We start from the raw sequence: 23174 nt of genomic DNA, 5'->3' as shown, positions 1-23174 counted from the left end.
TTGATATTAGTAACATACTTTAGATAAATTATTTGGACACTTATACATCCATTTTGAGAAACTTTAAGTAGATATTTATTCATATTGTTTTAGTGAAGTAAAAATAACTAACAATTTTTGAGGGACAAAGGAGCATCTGCTTACCACTCAATAATGAGGTTATCAATGCATCAAAAGCAAAAAAGTGTAGTAGCTGAAAGATGTTTGAATAGTGAAGCAAGATGCTTTGTATTTTAAGATAATCTAATACTACTTCCAAGAAGTGTATATGAAATCAGGATATGCTGTTCAATTCTTACTTTTAAAAAGTCACTTCTCCAAGAGATACTACTCCTTTTCTGTGCGCCTCATATTTCTCAAGGTTTCAGTTTTTTGTTAGTTTATGGTTCCCAAAATTATGATTATTAACAAAGGTGTCACTGCTAGTTTTCCTGTAAACAATGAAATTAACTACATGTTGATATAAAAATTTGAAAGTAGATGTTGATGAAGAGTGACATTCCACAAGCAGTGTGTCATAAGGGAAGAGTTGGAAGAATAACATTAGAAGTCCTTCAAAGAGGGAGATGGGAGCAGTGAAAGTGAAAAAAAATAGCATGCAACTTAGTAAGAAATCTCTGTCTGTCATCTTTACTGTTCTTAAATTTTTTGGTTATGTTTAATACATTATCTGCGCCCTTCAGAAAAGAGATGTTATTACTACAGTTGTATAGGCAATGCAGACAGAGAGTGAGAAAGAGAGAATGAAAGCACAAAGAAAAAAATGAGGAGGATGAAAACAGAGCATGGTGCAAATTCAGGTATGAACTAAAAGGCAACAAAGTATTTTGCTGCTTTCACCTATGAAGCCCAAAATGCAGATTTATTCTTTCGTAGTTAAGCTTTGATAGGATATGTTACTTGCTAGTTAGTATGTTCTAGAGCTGTGGCCATGATTTGTGAATGTAAACACTATAGTTATTCCTGTTTCTCATCAATAATATCCCAATCTGTCATCTTTACTGTTCTTAAAGCTTTTGGTTACATTGAATATGTTATCTACCCAATAGTTGTTTGAGATTGTGTGGTATCTCTGTTGCCGTTGTTACTGGTTTTTGCTTTTGCTGATGATGCACAGTTAAATGTTGTGTTTTCTGCACTTGTTTTAATTTTACCAATTATTATTGCATATTTGAATAATCATCTTGCTAATGGTCATGATCTTTCATTTGTATTGCATCCAGTACTTTTTATTTCTGGGACCATCAATGTGTAGAGGTGATTTCATGATAGGAGTGTTTGCTATGTTGTTCTTAACATATGCGTCTTCAATTGTGCAGAACCAGGGACGGCACCCAGGAATGTCCAAGTCCGGCCACTGAGTTCCAGCACGGTGGTGATTCAGTGGGATGAGCCTGAGACACCTAACGGACAAGTCACTGTAAGCACAGTTTTTGTATCTAAAATACATTAATCTCTGCTGTATCTCTTTTTTTTCCACTTAGATTCAAATTAGCTACTACGATATGGAATTGAGAATGTGTATTTCCTTCTTACTAGTTTGAAGACCGTGAAATTTGTTACTGAGAATACATCATTTCATAAATAAGGTGATTTTATACCACAATGTGAACAAAGTATATAGTTAATAATTTTATTATAAGGATAGAGTGCTACTCACCATGTAGTGGAGATATTGAGTTGCAGACAGGCACAACTGCTAAAAAAGTGAGCTTTCTGCCAACAAGGCAGTCTTCTAAAGTAGACATACACACACATTCACACAAACACAACTCACACACATTACCACAGTCTCTGGCCAATGAGGCCGGACTGTGAGCAATGTGTATTATGGGACAAGCAATCTAGGTGGAGGGGTCATGATCTTTCATTTATATGGAATCCAGTACTTTTTATTTCTGAGACCATGCAGACTGACAGCTTGTTGGCTATCATGACCACATAGAATGCAGCACAATGATTGCAGTTTAGCTTGTAGATTACATGACTGCTTGTGACTGGACTCAAGCAGTGGTGGTGGGAGATGTATGGGACAGGTCTTGCGTGTAGGCCTGTTAGGTAGGTATGAGCCACGAGACAAGGGATTGGAAGCAGGGGTGGGGCAGCGATTGATGAGGATGTTGTGTGGGTTTGGTGGGTGGTGGAGTACCACTGTGGGAGGGACAGCAAGGGTAGGATATTCCTCATTTCAGGGCACAATAAGAGGTAGTCAAAACACTACTGGAGAATGTGATTCAATTGTTCCAGTCATGGGTGATACTGAGTCATGAGGGTAGTGCTCCTTTGTGGCTGGACGGTGGGACTTTGGGAGGTAGTGGGTGACTGGAGAGAGAAGGCATGGGAGATTGTCCATAGTTCATAATTTTTATGTATTAGCACACTGTATAAACATGACTACCTTATTTACTCGAATCTAAGCCACACTCGAATCTTAAGCCGCACCTGAAAAATGAGACCCGAAATAAAGGGAAAAAAAATTCCCGAATCTAAGCCGCACCGGAAATTTGAGACTCGAAATTCAAGGGAAGAGTAAAGTTTTAGGCCGCACCTCCAAATCGAAACAAAGTTGGTCCATTGTAATATGAGACACAATTTAGGTCGAATGAATGACGATACAGCTACAGTAGTTTGGTTCGAGTCGTAAGCTTAGCAGTTAAGCTTTACCAGGTAGCCATTGCTATGTGTCAGGCGCTCCATCCGTATTTATACGGGTACCCTTCCTTTTTCACGTGCTTCGTCTGGTTTGAATCGATTGCTTATTTAGCTTTGATCTGATAAGTGCTGTTTTCTTTGTTATATGTGTTTGTGTCACTCTAAGCTGAAAATGCATTACTGTACTGTGTCACGCATTGTTTGTCGCATTCTGATAGTGCGTGTTTACGGCCTGTCGCCGCTCGCGGCATGGCTTGCTTTTGTGCGCGCTACCGCCGCTTACAATTTAAAAAAAAGAGAGAGTAATCGTCTCATTAGCGAAACAATGGCAAGAGACTGCTATTTGTTGTTACCTACACTGCTGCTTTCTTTGATAATGATCAACAAGAACCAAATAATAGACTGCATATGATAGAACACGTTCTGAACGAGAGTTAGGCGAAAATGTTTCTCCGTTTGAAAATCTTTGCGGCCGCTTCTTTAGTACATCAAATTCTGCACAGAAATTAGAGTCATCTTAGAATTAAAAATCTAGTCAGTTGCCGTGCTTCATTTCTGACTGTATCACTATTAGGCATAAGAATAATATGAATAAAAACATGACAGAATACGTATATTCTTCCGCGTTTGCTGTTGTCTCACTCTAGTTTCGTAGTTTATTAGGCAGGCAGGATTTAAATGAGATAGCAGCAAACACGAAAGAATACATGACAAAATGTTGATATTCGTATTATTCTTATGGTGAAGAGAATACTGCGTGTGATTCACATTTCATCAGGTTCCTATTAGCAACCATCTCTTCTCACAGGCAGGAAAAAATTCAGAAAGTAGAGTTGGCCATATTGACAAACATCCCAAACAGTCTTGCATGTCGGATTTTCGCAGTACATTGAAATTCTGCTACATTCGAAGATGAACAATATGGAATTTGTATTTACTTCATTGGATAATGTATGAAAATGCAGTGGTCGAAACTCAGGGCGGAGAAAAAAAGCTCGTCTTCCACCTTTTTTTTTTTAAATTTATTTACTGATGCGGAGGTTTTGGCGCCAGTATTTATCTTTGTGCCTACAAAGCATGCCTGTGTAGCGCTACATATATTCGACGGCAGAAGTTAGTTGTGGCGGCACCTACCAACATTTTTCAGAAATTCCACTTGCTTTGCACTCGATTCTAAGCTGCAGGCGGCTTTTTGGATTACAAAAACTGGAAAAAAGTGCGGCTTAGATTCGAGTAAATACGGTAATAAACATTGACTTACAAAGGAAGCACATGTTATGTATTACCCAGCAAGGGGAAATGCTAATGTGACAATAGCAGGAACTAACTTAGTCACGTGGATAGCTACAGTCTCACTCCAATCAAAGTAGTGCACATTGTTATGTTGCTGTGCAAACATGGATGGTGAGCATCAAATATATCCCTGTGGGCTGGCACATTTTTATCTTTCTTTGACAATCAGATATATACAAATGCTGAAATATTTTCAAAACTAACAAAACAACACTAATTGCAGGCAACCATATTATCCTTCGTAGTTGGCTACTTTGCAAATTATTATATCCTCTTTTTCTTGCTGCAAATGCCCTCATCCACAGTCATTTGCTGGTGACAAAACATTTGGCAACTCAGTAAGGGAGGGCAGTGGAGAATAAGTTCTTTGAAACTATCCATAAGGTGGTGGGAAAATAAAAAAATCTATATGATGATTAAAAACACATGGCAAAGGATTAGAAATAAAACAAATACAGCTTATTAAATAAAAATAATGAATAAAGTAATTTTCATACAGATTTAAAAACAAAAATTTCAGAGCACCTGATGTGATTCAATCAAACAACTTCTTGCTTTTCAGGTACATGTTTCATTCCCCTGTGCTACACCACTCGTCAGGAGAACCAATTTGTCTTTATACTCAAAAGTCTAGAGCATGACTCACATTCTTTATGTTGATTACCCATTTAGTAGTTCCCAAAATGTTTGATTGCAATAATGTTCAACCAGTGATCACTGGGCAGTTATTTTCCATAATGTGCATGATTTGGCAGGAGTAATACAGATAAAAAATTTTAAACATCACTTTTTCAATTGCCTCCTCTTTCTATTAAATAAAAATACTACAAAGACACTGATAATCTTGCTTCACAGTGTTAACTAAATTGGAACAGCACATTTATATACTCCATTTCTTTTAGACAAGTGGCACTTGCAAAGTGATGTTTGATTGGGTCAACAAAATAGATACAGGCTTAACGAATGAACATGACACTGAACATCACATTAGAACACAGGAGTGTCTGCCAGTACCTACTGCTCTGCTTCCCCCCTCCATCTTTCTTGGGCATTAACACAACAGTGCTGCCACTGTGGCAACAGTACCACTTCACTTTGTTGAGTAATAAATTGATTCAGATGATGGCCAGCATCATAAGAGCCCATTTCAATGAACCACTTTTGTGGATTTGAGTTGATTGTCATACATTTACATATCAAAACTGAAATAATATAACACTGGGTGACCATTACAAGTTACATTCAGTAATAAATAAAATCCACAGAGTGTGGCTTTATGTTTTTGTTTGCCAAGCATTTAAACCGTGTATATTCAGAAAGAAGAGGAGAGCATGAAATATTTTCACTGTGAGAAACTTTCTTGTGTGCATACACACTACTTAATTTTCAAGTGAATAATAATAATAATTATAATAATAATAATAATAATAATATTTACCACTTATTGGCTGTAGTAAGTTATTTTAGATTAAACAATGGAAAGTCCAAGCTGGAATATCATCAGTGTTATGAAAAGTGTGATTGCTGCTTGCCATAAAGATGATACATTGAGTTGCAGACAGGCACAATGAAAAGACTGGTATACATTTAGCTTTCAACCAAAGTCTTCTTCAGGAAAGAAAAACACATACACTTTCGCCCAAGCAAGCACACCTCACACACATATGTCCACTGTGTCCGGCTGCTCTGACAAGAATGCAACTGAAATGCATCAAATGGGAGCAACACTCTGGAGTGGACCAGGGAAGGGAGAAGGACAGCAGGATATTGGTCAGAGAAGAGGAAACAGCAGTGTCTGGTGGAACGTGCAAGGACTAGAGTTGGCAGGTCAGGGCTGCTAGGTACAGTGTTGGAAGGCTGTGGGAGACGGAGGGGGGGGGGGGGGGAGAACAGGGAGTAGGAAGGAGAGGAGTAGGGAAGATGAAGAGACTGTTAACTGCATTGGCAGAGAACAGCTCACAGTGTGGGTGAGGGGATGAGGAGGATGATAGGACAGAGGGGCAGAAACAGTTGGGTGGAGAGTGTGGGGACAATGTAGGTTGAGGCTGGTATGGTTTTGGGAGCAGAGAATGTGGTCTAAGGATAACTCCCATCTGTGCAGCTCAGGAAAGCTGGTCGTGGAGAGGAAGGTCCGGATGGTATAGGTTGTGAAGCAGCTGGTTGTCCAGAGTTGTGGGGGGGGGGGGGGGGGGGGTTAATTTGGGGGAAGAGACCAGACAGCAAGGTCTCATCGGATTAGGAAAGGATGGAGAAGGAAGTCAGCCATGCCCTTTCAAATGAGCCATCTCGGCATTTGCCTTAAGTGATTTAGGGAAATCATGCAAAACCTAAATCAGGATGGCCGGACACGGGATTGAACTGTCGTCTTTCCAAATGCGAGTCCAATGTGCTATCCACTGCACCATCTCACTCAGTATGAAGCAGCCAGTGAACTCAAGTGTGTTCAAGTGCATGTTGTGCCGCAGAATGATACACTCTGCTCTTGGCCACAGTTTGCTGGTGGCCATTCATCCTAGTAGACAGCTGGTTGGTACTCATAACAATATAAAAAGCTGAGCAGTGATTGCAGCAGGCCTGGTATATGACATGGGTGCTTTCATGGGTGGCCCAGCATCTGGTGGAGTAGGATAAGCATGTGACAGGGCTGGGGCAGGAAGTGCTGGGTGAGTGGATTGGGCAGGTCCTGCACCTTGGTCTTCCAAGGTACATGGCCCCTGTGGCAAGGGATTGGGTAATTAGAGTGGCCTAGAGATGAACTAGGATATGGAGGTTGGGTGGGTAACAGAACACCACTTTAGGAGGGGTGAGAAGGATCTTGTGTATGATGCCCCTTATTTTAGGGTGTGTTGATAGATAATCAAAGCCCTGACAAAGGATGTGGTACAGCTGTTCCAGTCCAGGTAGGTGTAGGTTGGAGGATTAGAGGTGTGTGAGGATATTTTATATGTGGTGTTTATATTTTAGCTTAGTGATATGCTAAAATTAATTTTTATAATTGGAATCTGTCAGCAATGAAAATAAATGACATGAATGGCTGTCCTTCACTGTCCAAGCTTGTGAGAGTAATTCATTGAAAACTGACTCATAAACAGAGACTATTTTGTTGTGTTCCATAGGGTTATAAGGTTTACTATACAACAACACCAAATCAGCCAATGGCATCCTGGCAGTCACAATTGGTGGACAACAACCAGTTGACAACAATCAGTGATCTCATCTCACATACAATCTACACTATCCGTGTGCAAGCATTCACAAGTGTTGGTCCTGGACCACTTTCTGCTCCAGTGTTGGTTAAGACACAACAGGGAGGTAAGAATATACCAGCAATTTTACATTTTAGATATTACAACTGTTTTATATTATTTTTGTGTGAAGTGTTTCATCCTGATAACATGTTCCATTGAACATTAGCATGATTTGTATGTAATGCTCTAAATGAGTTCATTTACAGACTACAGATTTGTTGTGTGCATGAGTATCTACTGATCACTTACAGATTACAAAATAAGACAGTGGCTTAAATTTAATAAAAATGAAGCATATCGGTCTTTGACATTACTTATGTTTGTAGTAAAAGATACTTAAATCTGACAACAACAGTAAACATCTTTTTGTTGTACACAATACATGCTACTGATTTTTATTCAAAATTCATCTTCAGAGAAGAAGTCATTGAAAAGTTAAATTTAAAATTTTCTTTGCTTCCTGTTGGACATTTATAGATATGGATATCAGTACTTATTTTCAAACTTTGCATTGTTTGCTACAAACTTCATTAATGGGTATATATAGTGAAGATGTACCTAGAACTCCAGAAGAGAAGACTACATTTTGTTCTAGTTTCCTTATATTATGAAAGTGTAGGCTTTCACAGGTGGAGTCTGTTTCAATAAAACTCATTTGGGTGTGTGACCACATGACGATGTGATAAAACTACTGTGATGCTTCATCTGACCTTGATGAAGACTGCCAGTGGTAATAGTTGAAAATTAAGTAGTTTTTTCACATATTGATGTTGTCCCAAACCCGTAAGAATTTTACTAAAAAACTCCATATTATTGTTGTAAAAGTAGATGCATTCTTTTACAAGGATAAACATAATTTTTTCAGTAGTTTATGTTTTCTGATATCTTTAGTAAAAATTGTATTACACTATACTTAAAATATCTATGAAAATAATCAGTTTTTTAAAATATAATGTAATTAGATAGATAACAAATCTACTCACCAAGCAGCAGCAGGGGAAGACTGAATCAGTCTGTCCTCCTCATCCCATCCGGTAAGTCTCCCCTGTGGGACTCTGGGTGACTTTTCTGAACTCTCCCCATTTCCTAAAGCCTCCCCATAAAGTGTCAAACATTTTGTAAAACTTAACTATGCTTGCCAAATACTTGACCATGTACAGTGCTTTTTGATGTTTTTGTCAAGCATATATCATGTTTGAAGCGTTTGCCAGAAATTTTGATTGATGGAAATTTTGACAAGATGCCAGACATTATTTGTAATGATGTTCTGCCACATATGTTTAGTGAAAAATTGTTTTATTACAATTTATCTCATTATATTGTGGGTTTTCACAACCACAAAAACTGCATTCAAGTACAAAAACAAAATAGCACTGACAGTTACCAAAATGGTAGAGGTGTAGCATCTTTCCCAGCCACATATTACACATGAAAAGCTTATGAACAGAATCAGTATTTATGCATAAAGTCACATACAAGTGGAAGTGGAATGAAATAAAAGAAATCAAAGTCCTCTGGTTCTTCCATGGATGATGTGGGCTATATGTTCCTACGTTGTGGTATTATAATGAACTGTCTTAGAGGAATAAGTAGAAGAGAATAAATTTCTGAAAACTTGTGTCTTCTTTATCAATGCAAGAGCAAAGTAATGCTAAACAAGTTATTGAATGTTTCACTGTCCATCTGAGGAAAGTTGATGTAATCATCAGGTTCTGAATGTAACATTCCGACTAACAAGTTTTCAGTTGTATATTTCTCTCTCGTTTGAAACCATTCCATGGACCAGTGTCTTGTTTTCTTCTTCTTTAAATTCAGTGCCAGAGTCAGTGTTGTTTTTTGTGGTCTTCAGTCCAAAGAGTGGTTTGATGCAGCTCTCTGTGCTCCAAAAATGCTTTATCTGCGTTTGTAGCCATTCACACTAGTGCCAAAATACAGCACATGTAAAAAGCTTCTGTTCAAAAGTAAGGTAAAATTGACAGGCTTTAAATGTACAGGCTTGTTTGACACATCCATGGCTGGGTAAGAGTCAATTCTGCAAACAAGTTTGCTCGTTTAAGAGGGCCTTAACAAATTAAAAAAAATAATCATTATCCATTCAAAGAAAGTTGATGTAATCATTAAGTTCTGAGGGTAATGTTTCCTTTAGCACATATTCATGGACAAATCTCTCATTTTAAGCCATTCTTCTTCTTCTTATTCTTTAAACACAATGCCAAAGTCAATCCCAGGACTGGTCTGTCTGCATTTGTGACCAGTCCTACTACTGTCAAAATACTTACGAAGACAGACAGAATCTGCTTCAAAGTGAGGTTAGATTGACAAATGCTGTTTGAATGTGTATGAGTTTGCTTGGCAAATCCGTGGCTAGATACGGGCAATTCTGTCAAACACGTTTGATTGTGTACAGGGACCTTAAACATTGCCAGTGCTTCCTCTTCATCCCTCTTCCTTTGCCTTCAACCATTCTGTCAGAAGAAGGAGCTACTGACTCAGAAAGCTTACACTTTTACTTAACTTTTAGATGTTTTATCCTGCCACTACATGGTGGGCAGATTTTTTTCATCCATCCAATTACAGTAAGGGCACCCATGTCTGGACCTGGGTCCCTGTCTCTTAGGGAAAGGAAAAAATGTAGTGTAGTCAGGTGTTTTTCTTTCACTAAAATGATTTAAAAGGTGGTATTAAACAGGTTTTTAGTAGGGTCAGAGCTGGAACTTCTTTTTTGGCTACTTACAAGTCACCATTTATCTTCTAAAATATTAAAAGTACTCCATACCTCCAGGTCTAGCACATCCCTGCAAACTATTGTAGACCGAGCGAGGTGGCGCAGTGGTTAGCACACTGGACTCGCATTCGGGAGGACGACGGTTCAATCCCGTCTCCAGCCATCCTGATTTAGGTTTTCCGTGATTTCCCTAAATCGTTTCAGGGAAATGCCGGGATGGTTCCTTTGAAAGGGCACGGCCGATTTCCTTCCCCATCCTTCCCTAACCCGAGCTTGCGCTCCGTCTCTAATGACCTCGTTGTCGACGGGACGTTAAACAACACTAACCTAACCCTAAACTATTGTATGGGCACCCCTGAATTACACCATATTTAAAATAACAACAAAAATAATCAATTATTGATAATATAATATAAAGGGATAGATACAAAATCTACCCACCAAGCAGTGGCAATGGAACACACACACAAAAGGATTTAACTTTTACAAGCTTTCAGAGCCACTGGCTCCTTCTTCTGGCAGAAGAATTGAAGTGGAAGGAAGAGGGATGAAGGAAAAGGACTGGAGAGATTTAGGGGAAGGGGTACAGTTCAGAAAAGTCACCCAGAACCCTGGGTCAGGGGAGACTTACTGGATGGGATGAGAAGGAAAGACTGATTGTTGGGGACTGTACTGGATGAGATCTGAAAACCTGATAGCTTAAAGGTAAAAGACAGGATAATATGCAAGATAGAGATTACTACTAAAATGTTGTGCACAAGTTAGTAAGAGTGAAAAGCTAAATGCATTGTATGTATCAGAGGTGGGGTGGGGGCAGCAAAAAATAGAATTCCTTACATCCAGCATTGCTTCATAACCTTTCCTCGGGTCCTTACAACATGACCCTAACCTGTCCTCTGCAGAACTCCAGGCTCTATATTCCCTAGAAGTTGATGACTTCATCATCATCCTCCCAACAGACAAAGGATCTACCACTGTGGTACTTGACCAATAGGAGTGTGTTGGCGAAGGTCTACGACAGCTGTCTGACACTTATACTTACAGCATCTGCCATCAAGATCTCGTCCCTGTGATTCAAACTGCCCTGCAGTCCTTCCTAGAAACCTCAGGCCCCTCACAAGAACTTACATCTCAATCCATAGAACTTCTTATCCCACCCAAACCATGCACCCTCACCTTTTACCCAATCATCCTGGCCGTCAAAGCACCCACCGAACGTATATCTGCCTTAGTTGATCGACACCTGCAACCCATAGTACAAAGACTTTCCTCCTATATTAAAGATAACAACCATTTCCTAGATCATCTGAAATATGTGCCCGTCCCACTCACACTACATACTTGCTTGTCACCATTGATGCCATCTCCCTCTACACCAACATCCCCCATGTACATAGTCTGTATGCTGTTGCAATTTTCTCAGTCAATGCCCACCTGATTTCAAGCCCATGACATCCTTCTTGCTCATATACTTCACCTTCGAGGAGCCGACATACAAATCAGATCAGGGGTATAGCCATGGGAACCAGGATGGTTCCTTCCTATGCTAACCTTTTCACGGGTTGCTTGGAGGGGACTTTCCTGGGATCCATAAGCCTGGTTTGATTTAGATACATTGATGACATCTTTTTTCTATATGGACTCATGGTGAGGCTGACATGTTAAAATTCCTGGAATCTCTTAAATATCTTCTCCTAATTAAATTTCACGTGGTCCTATTCTGAATCCCATGCCACTTTCCTTGATGTTAATCTCATCCTCACCTGAGGCCAGCTACACACTTCTGTCCACATGAAGCCTACTAACAAACAACAGTACTTACAAACTGACAGTTGCTGCCCTTTCCATGTCAAACGTTCCCTCCCATACAGCCTTGTCATTCAAGGCAAACATATTTGTTCAGATGCAGACTCTTTACAGCAATACATCACCAACCTCACTTGAGCCTTCACTGGACATAATTATCCCAACAGCCCAGTTCAAAAGCAGATTTCCTGGGCCATCACATCCAATCCTGGTACTGCTGATCCCCCCAAAAAACAACTTCAGAGCACACCACTTCTCACCCAGTATTATCCTGGTCTTGACTGTAAAAGTCAGCTACTTCAACAAGGCCATGACTTCATAAAATCATGCCCTGGAATGAGATCCATTCTGTTTGAGATTTTGCCCACCACACCTAGAATAGCTTTTCGTCACCCTCCCAATCTCCGCAATATCCTCATCAGACCCTATGCTCCTTCTGCACCTATCTCCCTACCCTATGGCTGCTACTCCTGCGACCATCCCCACTGCAAGACTTTCCCTATGCATCCTCCTACCACCACTTATTCCAGCCCTGTAACTGGCAAAACACATACTATCAAAGGGAGAGCCACCTCTGGATGACACAAGTTATATTCCAGCTGTTATGTAAACACTGCTCGGCCTTTTACATTGGCATGACTACCACCCAGTTATCAGTCAGGATGAGTGGGCATGGGCAGAGGGTGTATACAGGCAACACAAGATATCCTGTTGCAGAGCATGCTATACAGCGTTACAGTCATGACCTCAGTTCCTGTTTCACCACATGTGCCATCTGTATTCTTCCCCCAGACACCAGTTTCTCAGAACTCCACAGGTGGGAACTAGCACTGCAACATGTCCTTGCTTCTCGCCACCCACCTGGCCTTAATTTATGTTAATTCCTTCCATCTCAGCATGTATTCACAGCAGCTACTCCTTTCTTCACCCTATTTTAGATTCCTACATCTTTCATTTTCTGATTTGTCTGTTTTTCACCTTCTCCCATCCCACCTCTGTTACATACAATGCATTTAGCTTTTCACTCTTATTAACTTATGCTCGATGGTTTAGCAGTAATCTCTGTCATGGATATTACCCTGTCTTCCACCTTCAAGCTCTCAGGTTTTCAAATCTCATCTGGTGCAGTCCCCAAAAATCAGTCTTTCCTTCTCATCCCGTCCAGTAAGTCTCCCCTGACCTGGGGTTCTGGGTGACTTTTCTGAACTGTACCCCTTCCCCTAAATCTCTCCAGTCCTTTTCCTTCATCCCTCTTCCTTCCACTTCAAATCTTCTGCCAGAAGAAGGAGCCAGTGGCTCTGAAAGCTTGTAAAAGTTAAATCCTTGTGTATGTGTGTTCCCGTGCCACCACTTGGCGATTAGATTTTTTATCTATCCATTTATATCATATTTAAAATGTATTTTATAAACACTATGTGTAAAACAAACACTGTTATTTTCATATTTTATGACAGAGAAAATATTAATAATTCGTTTTGCAAGCATTATGGATTGACTGCTTTGTGTATCAATGCTTCCTGGACACCATAAACTTCCAACTCCTGTTATATCATACCTTGATGTTTATGAATCCACTAGTCTTGAAGAGCTTCCAGTCTCATTTTGATAAGTACTGTTCATTTCTCATAAGTTTTCTTCTTGCCCATATTTAAATATTTTAAATTCACTTTCATACAAATAAAAAGTTAATATTTGAGAAATGAGCCAACATACAAATTTAGTGTATTCCTCTACTTTTTCGGAATTACAAATTTGAAGTCTGTGCTACAAAGGTTGCATGCATTCTCAGAGTGATAACATAACCCATACAATATAAAATGACCTATAGTCAACTAGTACAAAACTAAAACAGAGTTCCTCAACTAACCATGTCATTGAAGTGTATCAGTTTCTCCAACATAATATTTAGAATGCCTATGTACACCGATGGGCAGCAGCTGGCAGTGGGGTTGCACAGCCACTGCCCTTACAGTTTTGACATCTGCCAGTGGCTGCACTCCACTGTCTAGTTTACCAGATACCTCAAACAAAATAGATAGTAAACACTTATAGAACAGACATATAACATGTAAGAACCTTATTACTGTAAGGAATGGGAGGTTGAACTCCAACTTTTCTTCCACAATATTTGCTTCCTTTCTGTTTTATTCGTGTTCTGAAAATTTCTGTAACCTTTCTTTGTGCTTTTCCAGCACACAAGTTAAGCAATATGACTGATAATCCGAAGATAAATATATAACAAAGATGATAAAAAAACAACCACACATCTACAGCTTGTGTGTGACATCTCTCTCTCTCTCTCTCTCTCTCTCTCTCTCTCTCTCTCTCTCACACACACACACACACACACACACACACACAAACACACACACAAACAAACAAACAAACAAATAAGCACAAATGCACAGTATGATGGAGGTATTTTTCTGAAAATTTGAGTGTAAGTTTCATCCTGGTAAGTTCCATTCTTTACAGATTTGGCATAACGTAAATTAACTTGACAGTTCATATATTGCTACTGGTTTGATAACTATAAACACTGACTTTCTTCTGTTTGCCAGTTGTTACACTGTGACAGCATCTAGCATAGGCTATCATCCATCTACATCTACGTCTACATGATTACTCTGCTATTCACAATAAAGTGCTTGGCAGAGGGCTCAATGAACCACCTTCAAGCTGTCTCTGCACTGTTCCACTCTTGAACAGCGTGCGGGAAAAATGAGCACTAAAATCCATAACTGCTGTGCCTTCTTTGCGTCATGCCACAGAACAACTATCACTCATAATATATCCAAAACAAATAAACATACTGAGATATGGTTTGTGCTAAATTATAGAGGATGATGTGAGAAATATATATGACATATTCAAATTTTTTTTTAAATATTTATAATTGCTGGATTATGACGTACCAACTTTGTTTTTCTCAATTGTAATTTCTTAATGGAATTATCTCCTTTTTCTGTGGCACTGGAGAGAGCTTTTGAAGTAGGATTCAATGACAGGCCATGTGTGTAATTTGATCAAATAGTAATGAGATAAAAGTACTACAAACCACTGTCCTGCTGCCAAGAGAACAGATCTCAGAAACACACTCTTATTGTACCAAACATAAGCAAACATGTAATGTGGGTACAGTTTGCAATTTTTTTTATTAAGACTGCCATATCAAGGACTGGAAATGTTGACCTTGAGCATTGTTAGATATTGTAAAGTAATTTTGGACAGTCAGTACTGCATGTTGAATTGTGTCTGGACAGGGCTGAATTATAACATTATCACTTGTACAATTTGTACTGTATAATATAACTCTGTACAATGCCACTCATACCATTTATTCAGTATGATCAAACTGGACCAATAAAAAATCAATCCATCAGTTATACGGTATTTCACATTTTCAGGAATGCCTGTGTTTCCTCATATATTTCTTGTTTCGATTTTTCACAGATATAAAATTCCAGAAGTCTGGTTAGTGTGCAGGCCATTTTGGTTTCCCAAACAACTGATACTATGATATTTATATGTTTTGTTATGGTGATCTGTAATTATTAGTGTGAATGGTTGGGATGTCCAAGAATGGAAACTGCAGGTAGGAATACCAGCAATGGAGGAAAAAATAGATTGCTACTAACTATAAAGATGACACCTTAAGTTCAAGACAGGTGCAATTGTAAGACACTTGCATACAAGGTTTTGGCATCAGCCTTCATCAGAAAGAGGAAGAGGAACACACACCTTTCATTCAGACAAGGAAGCACACCTCATGCACACACAACTGCCAACTCCGGCAGCTCAGGCCAGAATGTCAGCATTTTGGCAGTCTAGCTTTTGCTATGTTGTTGATTGTGATATCTCTCATTTTGATACCTAATGGATTGCCTAATGTACAGGGAAATGTCTTACAATTACTGTGCCCACATATCAGACAGGAACTATAGATACTTACAGTTATTTAGAGCCCTGTCAATAAAACTGGAACCAGTTATGTGATACTTGAAAAGATCACACCACACATTGATAGAACAGAGTTGCTTTTTACCCTCTCTCTCAGAGAGTATGGATTTTCAGATGATCATCAGTGCACATTGCAGATATTAATTTTCCTGTGATTTGTGAATGATGCTTTTCTAGTAACGAAATCTTGCATAGAAATCATGCATCACTTTGTAGTTTAGTAGATTGCACTGTAGTTCCTTCTCTAGATTGCCACACAGATAACAAAATAGTAGATATAGAAATAGATGACAGAGGGATAGAAAAACAATTAAAATCGCTCAAAAGAGGAAAGGCCACTGGACCTGATGGGATACCAGTTTGATTTTACACAGAGTACACAAAGGAACTTGCCCCCTTCTTGCCGCAGTGTACCGTAGGTCTCTAGAAGAGCGTAGCATTCCAAAAGATTGGAAAAGGTCACAGGCCACCCCCTTTTCAAGAAGGGGTGTCGAACAGATGTGCAGAACTATAGACCTATATCTCTAACATTGATCAGTTGTAGAATTTTGGAAAACGTATTATGTTTGAGTATAATGACTTTTCTGGAGACTAGAAATATACTCTGTAGGAATCAGCATGGGTTTCGAAAAAGATGATCGTGTGAAACCCAGCTCGTGCTCAGAGGGCAATAGACACGGGTTCCCAGGTAGATGCCGTGTTTCTTGACTTCCGCAAGGCGTTTGACACAGTTCCCCACCATCATGTAATGAACGAAGTAAGAGCATATGGACTATCAGGCCAATTGTGTGTTTGGATTGAAGAGTTCCTAGATAACAGAATGCAGCATGTCATTCTCAATGGAGAGAAGTCTCGCGAAGTAAGCGTGATTTCAGGTGTGCCGCAGGGGAGTGTCATGGGACTGCTGCTATTCACAATATATATAAATTACCTTGTGGATAACATCGGAAGTTCACTGAGGCTTTTTGTGGATGATGCTGTAGTATATTGAGAGGTTGTAACAATGGAAAAGTGTACTGAAATGCAGGAGGATCTGCAACGAATTGACGCATGGTGCAGGGAATGGCAATTGAGTCTCAATGTAGACAAGTTAATGTGCTGCGAGTACATAGAAACAAAGATCCTTTATCATTTAGCTACAATATAGCAGGTCAGCAACTGGAAGCAGTTAATTCCATAAATTGTCTGGGAGTAGGCATTAGGAGTGATTTAAAATGGAATGATCATATAAAATTAATCGTCAGTAAAGCAGATTCCAGCTGAGATTCATTGGAAGAATCCTAAGGAAATGCAGTCTGAAAACAAAGGAAGTAGGTTACAGTATACTTGTTTGCCCACTGCTTGAATACTGCTCACCGGGATGGGATCCGTACCAGATAGGGGTGATAGAGAAGATCCAACGAAGAGCATTGCGCTTCGTTACAGGATCATTTAGCAGTCATGAAAGCGTTATGGAGATGCTAGATAAACTCCAGTGGAACACTCTGCAAACGAGACGCTCAGTAGCTCGGTAAGGGCTTTTGTTGAAGTTCCGAGAACATACCTTCACCGAGGAGTCAAGCAGTATATTGCTCCCTCCTACGTATATCTCGCGAAGAGACCACGAAGATGAAATCAGAGAGATCAGAGCACACACAGTGGCATACTGACAATCGTTCTTTCCGTGAACAATACGAGACTGGAACAGAAAGGAGAACGGATAGAGGTACCCAAGGTACCCTCTGCCACACACCGTCAGGTGGCTTGGGGAGTATGGATGTAGATGTAGATGTAGATGTAATTTGGAGAACTGTAACCAATTTCAAAAGTCATTTCCATGAAGCTGCCGATAGATCAAAACGTGAGGAATGTGAATGGCATTGGAATATAGAATTCACAAAGCTGCCCTATGCTTGATTCCAGTAGCAAAGTCAAGCTGCCTTGTAGTGACATGTGGCTGCTGCTATAATCTTAGATCCATTTTTTTCATCAGTCAAAGCTCTTTTTCATTGGTGTATTGTATTCTTCACACTTCAAGTTCCTTGAAATCTGTCTGTAATATTTTCAAAAACAGAGCATGAAGGTTTGGCACAGTCAAAATAACTTTCAGCATACAACCATATTGTTACTCAGATAGTCTGGTGACATTCACCATAAATGAAAAGCATATTCACTTTTTGGCCTGTCGTAAACATTATAAAAGTCTGAACAACTTCACAATCAACTAGTCTATCACTAAAATAGCAGAATAAAGACTGGTAGGCTTCAATCAACAGGGAAAGACACGAACTGTACCTGAGTAAGGAGTTTAATTATATGGGGGAGGATCAGAATGTAACATACAATAATTTTTTTCTCCCCTGGCCAGTGAATGGTGACAAGCTTAGATCACTTAATGCATTAAACCAGAAAAGTGCATGACTTTCTGAAAGGAATTGTCACTGGTGATGAGTCGTGGGCGTACACTACATGCCTGAACCAGGCAGACCTCTATGGGCAGGAAACATGCTGGTTCCCCAGTATGAAAAACATTCAAAGTGACTCAGTCTGCCGGCCGTAGTAGCCGTGCGGTTCTAGGCGCTACAGTCTGGAGCCGAGCGACCGCTACGGTCGCAGGTTCGAATCCTGCCTCGGGCATGGATGTGTGTGATGTCCTTAGGTTAGTTAGGTTTAATTAGTTCTAAGTTCTAGGCGACTGATGACCTCAGAAGTTAAGTCGCATAGTGCTCAGAGCCGTTTTTTTGACTCAGTCTGCTAGGAAAGTGCTTGTGACATGGACTTTGCTAAACATGGAACTGCTGTGAATGCTGCAGCCTACATTAAAACTTCAGTTAAGTTGCATCGTGCCCTTCGTGACAGATGCCTCAGTATTAATGCTGATGGTGTCAAACTTCTTTATGACAATGCTCACCCTCATGGTGCTGCTCCTGTTCGTGGGAAAATTGCCAAATTTGGGTGGGAGGGACTCCAGCATCCACCATACATTCCAGACATTGCACCATAAGGTTTTCATCTGTTTGCTCCCAAGAAGAAATTCTTGGCTGGCCAACACTTTGTGACAGATGCAGAAGTGAAATCAGTGGTCTGCAGATGGCTGTACTCCATCCAAATGAAGAGGTCAGTATGAAACTGGTAACATGATGGGAGAAGTGTGTCGAGAATGTTGATGACTTTGTAGAAAAGTAGGTAAAAGTTGTAAGTTGATTTGTGATTTTTTTGTTTTGTTACCTCATGAATATTTTGCCAATAAAATTATTGTTTGTTATTTTCTGATTTATGCTGTATTTGGTGCAGAAAAATCAGAAATTTGTGGGACCTCTTCACCTGACGATGAGACAGTGGTTTTATGGTGCTGTTATCTTGTTATTTTATCAAATTCCACATATGTTATGTAATTGAAGTCCTCTTTGGAAGCTGTTTCCTATGATAAACAAAGAGTACATTGTTCCAAAAAAGTTATTGTCATAATTTGTGAGTTATAAATGTTAAAAATTACTAGTGTGCATCACAAAATTCACCACATTGTCCATTATAACTTGATGACAAGCACAACTTGGTATATTTACTCATTATGGATATATTAGGGGTGACCTCAATTTGTATTAAGAATAAAAAGAATTCAGGTACTGCTGTTAAAGCATGCATAGTGCTTACCAATTCACAGTATCTTATCCATTATGGCAAAGGTAAGCATTTCGCCAAGTAATATGAGGGCTGGGGCAAAAGTCATTGCAACTATTTTGTTTACTAGCAGATACCAGCCAGATTGGGAAATGCAACTCATACACATGAAAGGACAATGTGGGAACTAGATGTGTGGACATTGAAGAACATGCGAACATCGTGCCTCACATAGTTATTACAGCAGTGTACAGGAAAATACTAGTAGTCTCATGGTGCAAAATGATTACAGCATAGCACACATACAAGTGATCTGACAGAACTGGATTTAAAGGCCCTCAAAGTAGTCCCCTGCAATATTTACCACATGCCTTCAATTGTGTGGTAAGCACTTAAAATCATCTGCATAACCATTTGGTGCACCATGTCAGAATTTGGTCATCTGTTGTTGCACAGCATTGGGTGTGCCCTCTTGTGTCACAAACTGCCTTCCATGTAGTCTTCCATATAGTTTCCTTTACCTTTCATATGACATCAAAGTTACAGGGCGAAAGGTCAGGGGAATACAGTGGGTGCTTCACTTCTCCCCATCCCCAGCACTGCTGTTGCTGCCATAAGCAACCTGCTTCATGTGGTTTTGTGGTGTCATGCAGTATGATTGCACTGTGAAATTCTCTCAGAGTTCTCCCTTGGAGAATGACTGAGTACTACTCAACACAGGGTACTTCCATGTCGCATGACACTCGCCACACAACTCTTTTCATAGTGCACTCTGTGCTACTACCAGCAATCACAGTTCCAACTGTTGTCAATACAACACTATGCCTGCATAGCTTGCATGTGACAAATAGCAGTTTGTGACATGCTGGAAGAAAAATAATAGTTGCAATTACTTTTGCTCCAACCCTCATATATAATATTTTAAAGAAGCTGCATCAAATGTAAGTCAGTATGTGACAGTTATACCTCCTGGCTCTCATTGCTGAAGTGAATTTCTTCATTTTCAGTTCCGAGTCAGCCTAGCAATCTGCGTGTGAGTGATATTGGAGAAACATCAGTTACACTTCTTTGGAGCAAGCCTTCCCATTCGAGTGAAAATATCGTCAGCTATGAGCTGTACTGGAATGATACATATGCGAAGGTAGGGTGATTCCAAAAAGATTTGATTTTATCGTATATGTGTTTATTGACAGTTGCTTCTGAATACGTGGGTGTTTTACATTTGAACATATGCCTTATAGCTGAAGATTATAAGTCTGTAATATATAAATGGCCTTACATTCTGAAATAATACAATGCATAGAACACAATAGAAGATAACAAAATCCTAAGTTTACAAATCCCCAAGTGTTCTTCTTCCAGGATTAAAAAGAGAGAACAAAACATTTCAAGGGTGTAAAACATAATATTGAGACTGACCTGCCATTTAAAACAATGTATCAAAAGAGAGAGAACAATGGAAGTTTTTTATTTCAATTATTTGGTGTTTATATTGCTGTACATATGTATTTTAATATGATCCCTTGAATTATATTTCTCCAGTAAGTCTTCAGTGGAATTCTATACACCTAGATCTATAACGCAATATGGATCTACAACACGTTTGTGGATCTCTTTATCACATTGTCACCTATAATTTTGGAAACAGAGATTTTCTTTTCTTAGGTATTTGTTTCTGTACCAGATTATTGCAGCCTCCAGCATTACTTTCTAGTTACTTACAGAATGAAATGTTCCTCTTTGATGTTGTTAATTCATTGCTCGGTTTTATTTCCAGGAGAGGAATCATAAACGAATCCCAGTGGTAGAGAATTTCACATTAACTGGGCTGTATCCTAACACATTGTATTACGTGTGGCTAGCAGCACGCTCACAGAGGGGTGAAGGCGCGACCACGCCTCCAATACCAGTGAGAACGAAGCAGTATGGTAAGCCACACAGTGCTCAGACTATGTTCCTTTTAAAGTCCCCTCATTTACCTTCAGGTCCTCTCCCTGCTGATCAGATCTTTTCATTCTGGAATAATATCTCTTATGAGATAAATCATATGTGCACAAGTTTTAAAAAAGCACAGGTAAGTTTTTGTAAATGCCAGTATCATTCACTGTTTTGCACATAGATTGAAAATGAGCAGTCTCACTTCAGTATATTGTTGTTTATACAGACAGAGCAAGTTTTATACAGAGCACATAATGCATTACAGCACATTCTGTTGCAGTATAAGCCCACAAGCAAAGCATAAGTAAAGACACATTGCCTACCACCTGTACTTCTTATTCGTAAGTGAGTCATCTGTAAGATGATCAATATTTTAAAATATATGCTGTTACTTATTCAAAATCGTCTCATTGTATGAAGATAAATTTTGAATCCTATTGAGACACACATTTTCCCAATTCAGTTGTAATAACAAACAATATTGTGACTGACAATGGAAGATTCTGCCAGCATTTGAAAAATATTACAGATGGCTCATTTTTAATGAGTAGCACTGTAGCACTTAATACTTTTTATTCACTGTAATACTCAGTTAGCTGAGTGGATTGGTTCTGTTTATATTCACTTTGTATGTGTATTGTAACATCACAAGCATTGCATGCTTCCAGATTGGGAATGTTTGATAAATATCACACATATTATATACAAAAACTTTATTTATTACTTATCGTTCTCATTATTTATCATTATTGTTCAATGGCTTAATTTTCACTGTTCCAGCACAGCCTATTTCTTAACAGTATTTGTCACAACATTGCACCAGTTCTGCACTGTTTATATTCACTGTGCATTTTGAGTGCACCTTTCCTGAAAGTTACCGTATAGTCTCACTCACACTATTTACGTTAAGAGTGTGAGAGTGCGTGAGTGTGCGTGTGGACTGCACATGAGTCACCAAATTTATATTTACCACCCATTTTTTTAATGGTCAGTGGCAAATGCAAGATGCTGGATATGCACCATGATTTTTTTGGGTGCTCAGTTTTTTCCTCTCTTGTTCTTACTCCATATTAGACATTACTTACACCTAGCTCTAACAGTATATGGAAACTATAGTTCATTTTGTTTTTTGGGATAATCTGATTGCTCTCATCTGCTTTTAAAATTACTTTTTTAATTTTTTATGTCATTTTGTTGTAAAATAGTGTTTGTTAGGCAAAAATGAATCTAGTTCTAATGAATTTCAAATCCATAAACTTGAAATTAATTGTGGAGAAACAGTGAAATTTTTGTTGTCAGACAGAACATTTTAACTTACAATTTAAAACTAAACCATAGATACCTGAAAGAAATCTGTCTGACACACAGGGACCAAGATGGAACTAAATAGATAGACTAATATGAAATGACAGTGCTTTTTCCTTACATTGAAAATGCTGCGGAGACCATAAAATTATTTTTTAAAAATCAAAGTTTAAATTTTTACCAAGAAGTTGCACTTCACTTAAAAAACAAAAAACTACCAACATTAGCCATTTCCAAGTCTACTTCATACAATTCAAAGTTAATCTGTGTCCATAGGCACCTGCAAGGGAGAAAGGAGGGGCTACATAATGGCCCCGCACCTCCCCCTCTTGGAACCTGGAGTACAAAGCTTTTATTAATTACAGAATTCTCATGTACATCTAGAAGTGAATGTATAACCATCAGTTTTCTGGGTTATATTTGTAATAAGTTTTTTTGTGTTACCTGTAAAATGTAGGTCTTGTGGTTGACATGTCTTGAAACTGACCAACTTATTTATATATAAATGGCAATTTTGGAGTGTTGCCCCCCATCTCTGTACCCCACCTACCAAGATTAATTTCTGTGGACACCTATATCTGTGTCCAGGTATGAGCTCAAGACATACTGGCCATTTCTAATGAGAATCAATAGTTCACTGATTTACC

The 23174-nt window shown here is 39.0% G+C and overlaps 1 protein-coding gene across 4 annotated transcripts in view; it reads left to right on the top strand.

Annotated features, from left to right (window-relative positions):
• The window catches only part of LOC126175945 (tyrosine-protein phosphatase Lar), a 546759-nt gene that overhangs the window by 439387 nt on the left and 84198 nt on the right, over positions 1-23174 (top strand). For all 4 annotated transcript variants that reach the window (XM_049923024.1, XM_049923022.1, XM_049923023.1 and 1 more), the window contains 4 exons: positions 1320-1420; positions 7062-7257; positions 20292-20425; positions 21062-21212. In XM_049923024.1, the coding sequence (XP_049778981.1) occupies positions 1320-1420; positions 7062-7257; positions 20292-20425; positions 21062-21212 (582 nt within the window). The remainder of the gene's footprint in view (positions 1-1319; positions 1421-7061; positions 7258-20291; positions 20426-21061; positions 21213-23174) is intronic.

The sequence above is a fragment of the Schistocerca cancellata genome, chromosome 3, assembly GCF_023864275.1.
Source record: "Schistocerca cancellata isolate TAMUIC-IGC-003103 chromosome 3, iqSchCanc2.1, whole genome shotgun sequence".
Classification (NCBI taxonomy): Eukaryota; Metazoa; Arthropoda; class Insecta; order Orthoptera; family Acrididae; genus Schistocerca; species Schistocerca cancellata.
The sequence above is the reverse complement of the archived record's forward strand: the minus strand, read 5'-3'. Positions and strand labels throughout refer to the sequence as shown.